At 34.0% G+C, this 15,608-nt stretch overlaps 1 protein-coding gene across 2 annotated transcripts in view; it reads left to right on the plus strand.

Annotated features, from left to right (window-relative positions):
- hrg (poly(A) polymerase hiiragi) overlaps positions 1–13,143 on the plus strand; it is a 374,011-nt gene extending 360,868 nt beyond the window's left edge. The window contains exon 21 of one of the 2 annotated variants that reach the window (XM_090407503.1): positions 12,285–13,143. In XM_090407503.1, coding sequence (XP_090263629.1) covers positions 12,285–12,302 — 18 coding nt within the window. In that variant the 3' untranslated portion in view covers positions 12,303–13,143. The remainder of the gene's footprint in view (positions 1–12,284) is intronic. The other variant, XM_090407502.1, reaches the window with a different exon arrangement.
- The last annotated feature ends 2,465 nt before the right edge of the window (positions 13,144–15,608 follow it).

The following is a 15,608-nucleotide window of genomic DNA, read 5'->3' on the forward strand; positions in this document are numbered from 1 at the left end:
TCTTACATCGTAATATCGTAGTAAAAATCATCATTGCTTGAGCTAGCTCAATCATTCTTAATCCTTTAGTCCAGTGGTGGCGAACCTTTTTATGTGCGCATGCCAAAAGTTTACAAATCGAGTTGCTGATGTGCTGGCGCCAAAAATTTACAAATCATGTTGCTGATGTGCCAGGCAATTTTTAGTAGGGGAAAAATTAATAGAAAATTAGTTAATTAATAAATTTATATTATTATATAATATTTTATAAATAATTATTTATAATTTTATAAATAATATTTTATTTTATTTATAATATTTATTTATATATAAATTTATAATATTATTCAGTGTAAAATTGATTATTGTATTATTAAATCGATTTTAATGATGTTGGTTTGAAGAAAAAAAAAACGGTAGTGAGAAAAATATTTATGCATTTTAACTCACCATACAAGTCAGCTGAGCAGGGGAAGTGGCAGAAGGATGTCAACTTGTCGGCGAAATGCTTATTGTATTTGCTCGAATATAACTTGTCCTCGCGTATAACTCGCATCCCTCATTTTACTTTACGAAAAAAGATATTAAAATGTTTTGCATATACCTTGCATACGAAAAATGTTTAAACATGTTCACATCGAGACAATAGTAACTCGCTCTCCCGCTTTAACAACGTGCCCTCCCCCAACAGCCATTATACTGCAGATGCAAGAAAAACAAGTAGTTTTATTGTGTAGCTGAATAAGATGCAGTGGCTTTTGCAGTTTGTGTAATATATTTCTCAACAAATAGTGTGATTCATTAGTTAGCGCTGTTTTTATTCCAGCTGTCTCTAATTGCACTATTATTGTCCCCTCCCACAGAACCTATGCTGTATAGACTCAAGCAAAACCATTTGTGGCACTGAAACACAATATCTAACTAAAAAGTATTGTCCAATTTTTAAATTACATGAAATAAGTGTTTGTTTTATTATATTTATAATTCTCAATGTCATTATGACAGATCACAAAAGCTAACTTCATATAAAATTCTAAATTCTACCATGAATTGAAACATGCCATATAATTACGGTGACCATACATCCTTTATTTCACCGCTCTGTCCTTTAGATTTATTTATTTTTCTAAAATCGCCATTTTGTCTTTTATTTTGTGAATCGAAATAGTAAATTGAATATTGATGCCAACATATTTAAAGATGCAATTCATAAATTTTACCAATCCTGCATTGATTATTTAAATACAGTGGTACCTCGACTTAGGAACTGAATTCGTTTCTGACCGCGAGTCGTATCTCGAAACCCAGTTTTCCATTATATCTTATGGGAAATCAATTAATTTGTTCCCAGATTCAAAAATTTTAAAATAAATTTTTTTTTAAGAACTTCTCAACTAATGCAAAGAAAATGAAAAGAAATGGAGTAGTGAGAAGGAGCATTTTTACACTATAAATATGCATTTTGTATACCATTACATATTAATTTTTATTGATGAAATCTTTGTTTTTACATGATTAGTATGAAAATCATCTTCCATTAAATTATAAAAGAAAATCAATTTTCTTGTAGCTGGTTTTGTGGTTCAGGAATTTTCGATTTCTTGTCATTAGTTGGCTCTTCTTTTTGTCTCTTAGGTGAGGGAGGTTTAAAAAACCTATCCAACGTTGACCGAATCTGTTGTATCCTTAACACTCTTCAAAAGTGATTAATGACATTGTCATTGAAGATATTGGTGGATCTAGAAACAACACCTTGATTTGGATGCCACTTTGATTTGGATAACCAACTCTTGCAATTTGCCCCAGTGCTGCAAGATTTTTTTTACTTCACTTGTTGGAATTGCTCCCTTTCTTTTTCCTGCTCTCTTAACTCCTGTAGCTCTTCACTGGTCAGCTCAACATTGTGCTCCTCTAAGTCTGCTTCATCAACTTCTAAATGCATGTTCTTGCCCAGGAGAGAGAACTGTATCTACACTGTCAATTTCGCTTTCAGGTCCTTCCAATACAGTTCCTTGGACACAGTCAAGCCATAACTTTTTCCAGGCTGATTTTAGTGTTCTCACAGAAACATCTTCCCATGCCTGACTAATAAGATGCGAATAATGAAGAATATTAAAGTGATTCTTCCAAAATTCATTGAGGGTTAATTCTGTGTCAGTGATAACTTCGAAACATCTTTGGAAAAGAACTTTGGTATAAAGCTTTTTGAAGTTGGAAATAACATATTGATCCATTGGTTGTAGGAGTGGTGTGGTATTAGTAGGCAAGAACTTAATTTTGATGAAATTGCATCCGAATCTTCTTCCAACTGTGGCCAATGTGCTGGAGCATTGTCCATTATAAGAAGAACTTTCTCAGGCAGACCCTTTTCTTGTAGATACCGTTTCACTGTGGAAGCAAAGACCTCTGTCATCCACTCACAGAAGAATTGCCTGGTTACCCAGGCTCTGCTGTTACCTCTTCACATAATGCTGAGTTTGTGCCTGTTAACTTTCTGCTTTTTAAAGACTCTAGGATTTTCAGAGTGGTAAACCAACAAAGGTTTTATCTTCAGATCACCACTGGCGTTGAAACAAAAAAGCAAAGTTAGTTTGTGTTTCATTGGCTTGTGTCCTGACAATGCCATTTCCTCCTTAGTGATGAACATTCTCTTAGGCATTTTCAATGCAGTTGAAAACTTGTTCTGGTCTGTAACCTTCTGACTCCATCAGTTTCTGAAATTCCTTCATGAACCTTTCAGCGGCTTCTTTATCAGCTCTAGCACCTTCTCCATATCTAACACCACTATAGATACCGGTTCTATTCTTGAATTTCTCAAACCATCCTTTGCTAGCTTTAAACTCTTCGCTGAAGTCTTTGCTACTGCTAGTGGATGGCAAGTTCTGCGAAAGATCTTTGTAAATAGTTTGAGCTTGTAAACAGATCATGTTTTGAGATACACTATCTCCTTTCAGTTGCACGTCATTAATCCAGACGAGTAGTAAAGTTTCAATTTCTTCCATAACTTTATTTCTTCAAGATGACATGATAGATACTCCTTTGGCCACATCCAGTTCCTTATAAAAATCTGCTTTCTTGACAATTGTAGCTATGGTGGATTTGGACAAGTCATTCTACTTACACAGATCACTTTGCCTGACTCCTTTCTCATATTTTTCCACAATCTCTTTCTTAATTTTGTATTGTGATTTTCTTCTTCTCTTCTTTCTTAGTTTTCTTTGGCCCCATGTTGAAAATAATACGCTGATCAATGAATGATGCTTATCTGGTAGATTATTCAGAAAGTAAACGTGAAGCTATAATAAAATACGTCACTTATAAAAACAAATAGTACAGTACACATCAAAAATACAAACCTAAAAAAATCTTCACGAATGTATTGTTTGTTTATACAAATACCGAAATAGACACACAAAAAAGCAAATGCGTGCAGCGTTCAGGAATAAAATTCAAACAAGGGTTGAAACTTTGTGTGAGTTGAGCCCTCCGGTAATGAGAAGTTCCGTAGGAACGATAAATGACACCCCATCGTGAATGTGTTAAAACTAAGAAATATATAGTGAATGTTGTAATGACAGTTTCAGATGTTATGGAATTCAGTTGAAGAGAATTAGCATTTCAACTCAACACTTGTTAGTTGCCTTTGTCTTTCGGGCACGTGATCTTTTGTTAATACTGCACCAATCATATCCACGTCTTCATAGCTGCTCTCTCGTGTAAAACAAAATTTAATTTGTACATATTGTAATAATTATTGTAATAGTAATAATTTTGCTGGCACAATCGTTGACGTGCCAGCAAAATTCTCGGACGTGCCACTTCTGGCATGCGTGCCATAGGTTCGGCATCTATGCTTTAGTCTATAACCCTTGTTTAACTCCCTCCCCTCTCAAGCTCCCCCCCCCCCCCCCCCCCCAAGGCTCATAAGAATGCTATTTCATGTGCTCGAAGTGTAGACTTAGGAAAAAGCTTCTGGCTAGAACCAATTCTCTAATCTACCTTGCTGTATTTCTCTTGCATTGATCCTTAAAAAAAATTTTTTTTTTCGACTGCACCATTAAGGATCACATAAAAGAATTGTTTTTCTTTCCGTTACATGCAAGAGAAACATTCAGCTAAGTACGCAAATATCTCTTAAATTAACTCTAATTCAAGCAACTCCTAAAATTTTACTTTTTTCAGTTGGTCGTGGCTATTACTATTCTTTGGTCACACAGGTTCTATATTTTTATGAGACAGTGCATTAGTAAAGCAAGATCAGGCAAGCTATTAACAAAACAAACATGTTTATTCATTCTAAGACAAATTAATTACAAAATTTAAACTGCACATATCAAGTGTCTGGTTCAGCCTAATACAACTAAATAACAATGGAGACAATACAAATCACGTGTGTAATTCTCCATATGATCCTTCAAGCATTTTCACTTAAGCTTTAAGACAAAGATATTAAAATTTCACATAAATTTTCAGACACGTGGATAGACTTAAACACACTTTATCTTTACTCACGCTATAAACAGGAAAAAGTTAAAGCTTAATCCACATTCAATTTCTTTGCATTACACAACATTAGCAAATTCCTTAAAACTATATACTACTTATTCACATTCAAACAGAAGTATGGCTTTCCAACTTTTCTAATACTTTCTTTGCTAATTGACAATAGAACCAACATTCGTCGCTTAATTTTCACAATCTAGGAATTAACATTAAACATCTTACTTACAATCTTGCCAGCTCTTTACATATAGTCCTAGATCCTAAAGGTATACGGACACATTCCGCTTCTTCCAAAAAAAATTTCCAATCGGGCTCTAGGTTATGACAGCAATACCACACCACACACTTAAATCATTGAAGAATCATACGATAGGACATCTCGAAAAGACCGTCTTCGCTGCTAACTTCCCATCTTTGTCAGAATTGCATGCTCGCAGGAACGTGAGTCTCCCTGTCCTCGGAAAAGGCTCAGCACAGGAACAAACTTCGAATCGAGAGCCTCTTGGTCCCTCAATCTCTGCCTTTTATCTCACTCTCTTGAACTTGGCCTTTCTTCAAATTAAGTCCCCCGGATTTACTGGAGGGTTTTTCTTCACTACCCACTCTATCTTTGAGTTTTGGTGGGAAAACTCATAATCCTGTGACCTTCGCGATTTTCGCTAGCCTTAGGTCTTTTTGCCTAATCCTGTCTGTGCTTATTTTTTTGTTTTTACAATTCTATTGATTCTTACAAAAATATTCTAACAATTTGTTACCAGATTTAATACAGCAAAGTGAGTTATTGCATTAATTTAATTACAAATATTTTATGTAAATTTAATTTCCCATGTAAAATCAACGTAGAAAAAAATTACTTCTAATTTTTCTCTTTACGAGATTTTACAGTGTACATTATCTCCACTTAATGGGACTATTTTAATTATAATTTTATATTGTATTCCATTTTCAATGTACTGAGGATGCCTGTATTAAATAGGTGAAAATTTTACAACTAATAAATTTATTTCACGTAAGTTTAAGTTTCCGTATTTAATTTCTCCAGGTATGAGGGGGGGGGAGTGAAAAGTTCTGATAAACACCTAGAACAAAAATGATGTTAAAGCAACTGATATAACCACAAGAAAGAACATATCTTAAAACCATTTAACTGCCATGTTTCATCAAATTGTAATAATTTGTTCCTTTTCTTTTAGGATATATAAGAAGACATGTCAGTTATTTTGAAGACACAGAGGTATGGACTGTCATCATTTTTTCATGCTGCAAGAAAAGTCCACAACTGAGATTCACATGACTTTGAGTGAAACTTTAGGGGGCTATGCCCCAAGCATATCCAACAGTTGCCAGATGTGTGGCCAAGTTTAAAACTGGACATCCTGAGACAACAGATGTCCCCAGGTCAGGAAAACCTTCCACAGTGATCACACCTGAAAACATCAGTGCAGTGCATGTCATGATCCTTGATGATAGACAAATATCAGCCAAAAACATTGCAAAGACTGGGAATATCCAGGGAACAAGTTTGGATCATTATCCACCAACATCTGGACATGTAGAAGCTCTCGGCAAAGTGGGTCCCAAATGTTTGAATGCTGACCAAAAGAGAAATGACCCCAAAGGGATTTGGGATTATTTTGAGAAATCAAATTATAATTATAATTTGATTTCTTGCAAATTTTTTGACTTGTATTATGACTGTTGCTTGGTCTCTGGGGCATCACTATGATCCAGAGACAATAACAGTCAGTGGAGTGGAGACACAAAGATTCTCCACGATACAAGAAGTTCCAAACCCAAAAGTCAGCAGGGAAGGTTCTTGCCATTGTCTTTGGAATATGGATGGTGTAATCCTTACCAAGTACCTCAAAAAAGGTGAAACTGTTACAACAGCAGTTTATGCAACAGCTCTAAAGGAAAAATGCTGCAAGAAACTGAGCAGAGGCATGCTGCTTTTGCAAGACACAATGCACCAGCTCACACTGTTCATGAAACCTAACAGACAGTACACAACTTGAACTTTCAATGTCCGCCTCACCCACCCTATTTGCTAGACCTGGCCCCATCTGACCATTTCCTATTCCCAAATTTAAAGAAACACTTGGAAGGAACAAAATTTACCACAAATGAAGTCATATCTGCAACTGAGGACTAGTTTGTGCAACAAGGAAAAGACTTTTTTCTCAGGGGATTGCAAATGATACAGTAGCGTTGTAACAAGTGTATAACACTCAGCATGAGAATATGTAGAATAATATGCAAGTTGCATGGTTCTACCTCAATTCCTTCATGGTGATTATCCCAACTTTTCAGCACACCCTCATATGTCAACTTATGTGCAAATATTAAATCAATATTTTAATTCAACAATGTAGGAAGATATACAGTGGTATCTAGCTAATCCAAACTAATAAAAACTGTGCTCGTTCGGATTAGTGAATTTTCCTCCAAGAGACAACTAATGTTTAAGACAAAAATAATCAGATTCTAATGGTACATCAATTTAATTCTGTAAATAAATGAAGTGACTGATAGAAAAAGCTACTATACTATAATGTAAAACTTAAAAAATAATATAATACACAAGTTTATTTTAGTAAAAAATTTAGTTTGTATGTACCTGTATTGTTGTTGAAAGTTTATTTTTCACTTGGCTAGAGTATAATAAATTTAGTTTAATCCTTTATCCAAGTGTGAGCAAACAAAGTTTGCGCCTGAAAGTATCTTCAGGACTGGGGCAAGGTGGTACAACACCAGGGCAACTCGTTGCAAAGGTGGAGCAAGCTACCAACACTCCTGTCTCAGTATCTCCTATAATGCAAAACACATCTCCTTGCGGATATGTCTAATGTTATGCATTAAGGGAAGGGCCACTACCCAGACTAGTTTTGACCTTTATTGAGGTCTCTTCAGTGGGAGCCAGGCCCAAGCTGAGATACCAGGCAGAAGCATTCACAGTCATCTCCACCTATAGGAGTTGCCAAATGGTGTGCCACCCTTTTTTTAATAAATTACTCTGGATTTAGAGAAAGACGTTGAAAGTTTATTTTTCACTTGGTTAGAGTATAATAAATTTAGTTTAATCCTTTATCCAAGTGTGAGCAAACAAAGTTTGCGCCTGAAAGTATCTTCAGGACTGGGGCAAGGTTGTACAACCCTGGTGTTGTACCACCTTGCCCCAGTCCTGAAGATACTTTCAGGCGCAAACTTTGTTTGCTCACATTTGGATAAAGGATTAAACTAAATTTATTAAAACCTGTATTGTTGAGGATTCTGATTTAATAAAATTGCATAGTTCAGTACATAACTTAATTTGCGTAAAAAAATATCACTTTCTTGTACACAACATAAAAACTTTTCACAAAATAACACAAAAAGTTTTTATTTATTTATTTATTTGTAAAAAAAAAGTCACTGATTTTCTTTTGCTTCTTGGAAACTAAACTTTTTTCGAATGCTTCTTCTCGGAGCTAAATTGGCAATAAAATTTTGTGGAATGGCATATCATTCTCCTTAGCCCATTCTATACACATATTAAAATTGTCAACTGCCTCTTCGTGTTTTACTTTTTTTTCTTTGAGTTCTTTATCGTCGTCATCATTTTCTAATTCATTCTGTAGCATCATATTTATAATTTCAGCATCTGATTTGATTTCAAATTCACTTTCGGTTCTACCTGTAATCCATTCCGTAATATCTGTTTGTGAAATTTCAACATCTGGATTTATATTTTTAACCAAATTATGCATGTTTTGAATTTCCTCTTTTTGTGTATCACTGTAGTTATACTGTATTGTAATAATTATGGATATTATTTCTGGGAAAACTCCCATGTTACTCTTCTTAACAAACTTATATTTACGCTATTTTGCCTGCTTCTGTTTAGGAGTGCCCCTGTTTAAATGTCATTGGCTTTTTACTCACGGATTCTTAGGGCATTGTAGATGCATATTTACCAATAAATATATGTAGCATAAAGGAAGAGAAATTTACACATACCTTTTTCTGAGTGTTGAGGCTTTTCTTCTTTCTGCAATGCGCAAACTACTGCAGTTAGGGTGTTTTGGAAGGAAGTGTGTGGGTGGGGGTCGACTATGCTTGGTTATAGTCTGAACACATGGAGGAAGTGGATGCTGTGTCAAGTCAGTTAGATGCTTCTGCTTTTGAAGTATTTGTGTTATCGCCTATTAGTTGGGGTTGTGACCTCAATTTTATGTTGTGAAGCTTCCAAACCTCAGAGATTATGTAGGCCTGTTGATATTGATAGAGTTTGCGTCACATTTTATGGCTATTGTTTCCGATATTCTAAGCATTGTTTCATTGTCTTATCTGTCTACTATGATGGCCTTGTCGATCTGCAGGGTATGTTTTTGTTCAAGGGTGTGAACAGCTATTTCCGTTTTTCCTGTGCTTTGTATTCGATTTTTCTTTTTGATGTTGCGTTTTTAGTGTTTAAATGTTCTGGAATAGGGATGTTACAATTGTGGAAGTGTTCTTGTAGTCTTGCCCATAAAGACCTGATGGTGGAACCTGTGTAGGTGATATATCATTCTTTTTTGGCAGGGAAATTTATAGACTACGTTGTGGTGTTCAAATCTTTCTTTTTGTTCAAAAAAAAAAAAGCTAACCTTATCCCAGGAAGGCATCCTCACTTCATTGGATGCGGCCTCTTTATACACCAACATGGACGTCCCCAGAACTTTAGACATCATACTCACAGAAGACCACACCCTACACTCTCGTACTAAACTAACGCCCAATGACATTATTAACTTAATAAAACTAATAATCTCGGCAAACTTCTTCAAGTTCAACAACAACCACATGTATATTCAAATCTTCGAAATCCCTATGGGCCAAAACATCAGCGGACAACTAGCAGAATTATTCCTAGCACACATAAAATCACTCCTACTCCTCCCCGTCATCACCTTTTATGGCAGATACATGGATGATATTCTGTGCATTGGAAATCCTACACACATCACCACCTTAAAAGCATCCCTAAACAGTTACAGCAAAGGACTAAAATTCACCATAGAAACCGAACAGAACAAATCCACCAATTTCTTAAACTTGACATTAATCAGAACATACAGCAAAATAGCCACGAAAATATACCACAAACCCTCGCATATCGGAAACTATCTCCATTTCCACTCATACATCCATATTCCGTTAAAAAAATCAGTCATCTTATCACAATTCATAAGTGCTTACAAATTTTCAACCAATCATAGTAATCTAAACGCAGAAATAAAAAAACTAACACATCTTCAAAAATCACAACTATCCTACACAACTAATAAATTATGCAAACAGGACAGCCAAAACTCGCCAAAACAACCCAAGTACCAAAACAAACTTCCCAACACAAAAAAATTATCAAACTACCATACACCCAAAACACATACAAAGCCTATAATTACATCTTCAAACATGCTGACTACAAACTGGTATTCACCACAAACCAAAAATTGGCAAATCTCCTAAAGCCCACTAAATCTCACACACAAAAAGAAAGATTTGAACACCACAACGTAGTCTATAAATTTCCCTGCCAAAAAGACTGTGATATCACCTACACAGGTTCCACCATCAGGTCTTTATGGGCAAGACTACAAGAACACTTCTGCAATTGTAACATCCCTATTCCAGAACATTTAAACACTAAAAAAACGCAACATCAAAAAGAAAGATCGAATACAAAGCAGGAAAAACAGAAATAGCTGTTCACGCCCTTGAACAAAAACATACCCTGCAGATCGACAAGGCCATCATAGTAGACAGATAAGACAATGAAACAATGCTTAGAATATCGGAAACATTAGCCATAAAATGTGACGTGAACTCTATCAATATCAACAGGCCCTACATAATCTCCGAGGTTTGGAAGCTTCACAACATAAAATTGAGGTCGCAACCCCGACCAATAGGTGATAACACAAACACTTCAAAAGCAGAAGCACCTAACCGACCTGACACATAGCATCCCCTTCTTCCATGTGTTCAGACGACGATCAACCATAGTCGAAACAGACCGCACCCTATCAACCCCCCCCCCCCCCCTCTAAAAATCAGTTGCTGTTTTCAACTCCTTTCACCCTTTCCCACCTATATAAAAAAACGCTCCGCCCATCCCTAATAATAAAATGTGTGTGTGTGTGTGTATATTATACAAAAAAACCCGCGTTTTTTCTATTTTAATTCTCCCACATTGCCTCCCCCCACACACACACACTTCCTTCCAAAACACCCTAACTGCAGTAGTTTGCCATCACAACACCCAGAAAAAGGTATGTGTAAATTTCTCTTCCTTTATGCTGCATATATTTATTGGTAAATATACATCTACAGTGCCCTAAGAATTCGTGACAATTGGAAAGAATCAATGACATTTAAACAGGGGCACTCCTGAACAGAAGCAGGCAAAATAGCTGTAAATATAATAATAAATAATAATTATTAAATAGAAATAATAATACGTAATAAATAAAACTTTTTTTTCTTTCAAATCACAGTTCGGATTACTGGAGGGTTCGGACTAAAGAGGTTCAGATTAGCAAGATACCACTGTATACGTATATCTTGCCAATTCTTGTTGTTGTTGCTGGTAAATTGGAAAGTATTTTTACTGGTGACATTGAACTGTGAGGTGTGGTTTAGGCTTAATAGCCTCCCTAGTCATCCATCAATGGCAAAACTAGACATTTCTGCTGTATATTTTAACAAACAACTGTTTGTTTAGTTCATTAAAATTAGAATAAATCATAATAAATCTTTACATAGGCTCTAAATTAACAGCAGGGAAATTATATTATTACTATTTTTTTTAATTAAATTATACAACATACGTAAATCATTTTAGGCTAACTGCCTTAACAGAACTTACCAATATCAAATGGCAATTCTTTTGTTACAGGCTTAAGCTGTTGCAACATCAAAAATAAAGTTATAATTTTTGTCTTTTGGTATCTGGTCTTAAATAGTACTTACTAAAGGTTTGGCTATCTCTGACTTGAGGATGGAGAAGTAATTGAGATATACTTCCACTTTCTAAATGAAACTGAAAAAAAAAAAAAAAAAAAACCAAAAAAACCTTTTACAGGTATTTACTAAAATAAAGAGCCAAAAGGCTTCACTTTGGCGATGCAAAATTATAAAAATCAAGTGGATAATAAATCCAGTATTATTTCAAAACTGAATTGAAATAATTACCTAATTTATTATCCTTTTACAGGTGTTTTAATTCGACCAGTGTAGCAAGGTATGTATATTCGGCCAATTCTTGTTGTTGCTGGTAAATGGAAAACTATTTCCTGGTGACTTGAACCATGAAATATAGTTAGGCTTAACCACCTCACTAGTAAACTATTAATAACAAAACAACAAGTACTGTTGCTATATAAGCAAAACACTTATGACACAATCTTTAAAGTAGTAATGGAGATGATTATGCTCTCATGGCATATAAGTCCTAAAACGACACATGCAGAAATTAAAAGTCTTTAATGTTTGTAATTTTAATTTTTTTTTTTCAATGCAATGGTTTTTAGTTTAATGTCTTGATGATGCCAGTAGTAAGTAGTTAGCAAAATGTCAACACTAAAGGAAAGGATTTTAGTTTTTGAATTATACTTGGGTTTCATTCCATTTATGGAATAAAAGGTCCTAGCATATATTTACTTCGGTTTAAGCTTAGTTAAGTAGGTACTATACTCAGTAAATGTGCTTGGGCTTTTCATTTCCTTAATGTTTATTTGATTAATTTAATTAATTAATTATTATTTTTTTTTTTTTATCAGATACTACAGAAACTTTGATAAACACTATTAGGAATACAAAAGATTTCATACCTGAAACTACATTTATAGGAAGAAAGACTGATCTCTTCATTGAGTAGTTTTGGTGACAGAAATGCTGCTTCAGTGATATAATTTCATAAGGGTACAGGTACAGGATATAGCTCACTGAAAATAAGCAAGACCATTGACCTGGTGTACTACTCATCTGTCTCCAAATCCTAGTTCAGGAAAGCCTCTGCAGCAAAGGTGATGGACACATCAGTGGCAGTAGCAGTTCTCCAGCTCATGAGCAGAGTGCCTGGATATCATATGATTGGACATTGTAGTCTTTATCTGTATATTACAAAACAAACAAACAAACAAAAAAAAAAAACTGAAAATTATTGTTCTTTTTATTTAAATAGGATATCTTGTTTTGATGAAAAATTGTGAGTTCTCAGAGGACAAAAGATCATAGACATTTTTATTTTAAATGCATCTGTGGTTGCATCACTTTTCAGGAGTTATATGAAACATTAAAATCAGTGTTGAAACAAATTGCATATTCTTCAGCTAGAGAGCATGCAGCTTGTCGTTCAGATTTCATATTGGCGTTTTGATATACAATCTTCCTTTGTTGGTGTGTAAAAGTTGAGGAGAGGGTCCAAAGTGTTTATCCAGGAGTAGATAAATTTGTGCAGTTCATTGGTACTCCACTTTTTGCCATCCTCCACAAAGCTGTATTATCTGTTCTTTGTATATAAGTACTGTGTTTACAGTCTCTAGCACACAAGTTTTTATATTTTCACTGTATGAACTGTAATATATATATTATATATATAAAGTCAATAAAGATCCTTCCCTCTGGGATCCCACATTATGCTCAGAATGTGCACACTTTATTTTTTAATAAAATTACAAAAATCCATCTCACTGGGGGGGGGGGTTGATTTTTTTTTTTTTTTTTTTTAATTGCGGTATTGAAGGATTGTTAGCTAGGCCTCATGTTTGCGAGTAAACAACACTCCTCCAGTTAATGAATGCTTTTCACATTATTTTCATATTATACAGGGTATTCCAAATGTCAGGAGTGTGTCACTGTGTGTTTTGTTATACCATAGAGAATGAAGGCTGTGCCTCTGTTATGCTTGAAATGTTCCAGGAATATCAACAGGTGCTTTCCAAATCGGTGAACTGAGAGTGAGAGACCTTGACCTTGTTCACATTTCTCATCATGCACAGACTCGGTTCTTTTAAACTTATTTGCCAAAGCTCTAATCACATTGTTTGTAGGAGCAGTTCTATGAAATCTCCTTGAAAAGTTTTGTCTAATTTCACAACACTTCATTCTTTTGTAGGATGTTATAACAGAAATTCAGTCTTGAACTTTTGTGAATTATGGGTTTGAAAAGAAAACACTAAAAAATTAATGAAAATTCTAAAAACATCTGTAACACATTACAGATATTTGTTATATATATATGCTTGCCGTAATGAAATTTATATGAAAATTGCACTGTTTCACCAAAATGCAGTGACTTTTGGGACACCCTGTACAACCTTTAACTTAGTTTTGTCAATTTAAAAATTAAAAAAATGTAAATAATAACAGTTTGGCATAATAATATATCTCACAGGCAAACAGAAGCAGGTAGCAATTAGTAGATTTTAGGTGGGGAGAGTTAATCACAACAAACCATAAACAAAAATATTAGTTTTGCTTATTCCTTTCAATCAAATGAAGGATTCTAACAACTTTCCTTTAAAATAAATAAATAAAAATTCGTTTGCATTGTCCCAGAAAGAAACAATAATAAAAAGATATTGCCACTAAGTCTGCTTTGAAAATTTCATTAAACCTGTTTTCTGGCTTCTAAAGAGTTAGAAAAAAAAATCTTCAATAATTTTAAAGATGACTAAAGTGATAAATTATTGTCAATGAACTGCAGACTGTGAAATTCTTCGGTAACAGCTTCTGGTTCACTTAATTTTTATATTTTGTTGCTTCCACTTCAAAAGTCAGATTATATCATCAGTGTGGCATACAGTTTAACAAAGCTTAAAATTATGGATCAGAAATTTCATATACAGGTATCTTGATTAACACGGTTAATTAATCCCTCGATGTTACCACGTATGTCAAAATTGCGTTAATCAAATCTAATAATCACTGGAAAATATTACAATTCGATTACTGTTATTAATAAATCGTTTTATATGGTACTCTTTTAGGAAAGATAAAAAAAATTAACGCAAAGTAAATGTTTAATAAATGCTTGTACCTCTACATTAGTTACTGCAATTTTTTTATCAAAAGAAGTTATCTAGAGTCTGAACAGTTTTTTTTTTTTTCTTATCAGCATAACTTCTATGATAACAAGCAAAATGACTCTCCAGACCTCGGCAAACAGGTATCTTGATTAACATGGTTAATTAATCCCTCGATGTTACCGCATATATCAAAATTGCGTTAATCAAATCTAATAATCAATTGTAAAAATTACAAGTCGATTACTGTATTAATAAATCGTTTTATATGGTACTCTTTTAGGAAAGATAAAAAAAATTAACGCAAAGTAAATGTTTAATAAATGCTTGTACCTCTACATCAGTTACTGCAATTTTTTTATCAAAAGAAGTTATCTAGAGTCTGAACAGTTTTTTTTTTTTTTCTTATCAGCATAACTTCTATGATAACAAGCAAAATGACTCTCCAGACCTCGGGAAACAGGTATCTTGATTAACACGGTTAATTAATCCCTCGATGTTACCGCATATATTAAAATTGCGTTAATCAAATCTAATAATCAATTGTAAAAATTACAAGTCGATTACTGTATTAATAAATCGTTTTATATGGTACTCTTTTAGGAAAGATAAAAAAAAATGAATGCAAAGTAAATGTTTAATAAATGCTTATACCTCTACATTAGTTACTGCAATTTTTTTATCAAAAGAAGTTATCAACACTAATGAAACAAAGAAAAAAACATAAAACATAAAGAAAAAACACTGCAAATATAATACATGATGGTACAAATTAAGTGAATATTGAATCCAACATTATTTCATAGCCAAATATAGAAACTACAAGAATTTCGTGCCGAATATATAGAAACTAAACGTTTTGGCAGATGCAAGCATAAGCAGCCTTATGGGCAACTATGAGTTGCCCATAAAGCTCCAGATCACTTTCCTTAGTATTTTCCATAGTGTAATGCACATCTCCTAGAGGACATGTATGATAAATAAGCCTTTGGCTCTCTATTTCAGTAGTACATGATGTTTATTTATTTTCAGTTACAATCTAGAAATTATTGAACAAAGAATTAAAAAAAAAAAAAG

The sequence above is a fragment of the Typopeltis vanoorti genome, chromosome 17, assembly GCF_054136105.1.
Source record: "Typopeltis vanoorti isolate ZY-2024b chromosome 17, IOZ_Tvanoo_1.0, whole genome shotgun sequence".
Taxonomy (NCBI): Eukaryota; Metazoa; Arthropoda; class Arachnida; order Uropygi; family Thelyphonidae; genus Typopeltis; species Typopeltis vanoorti.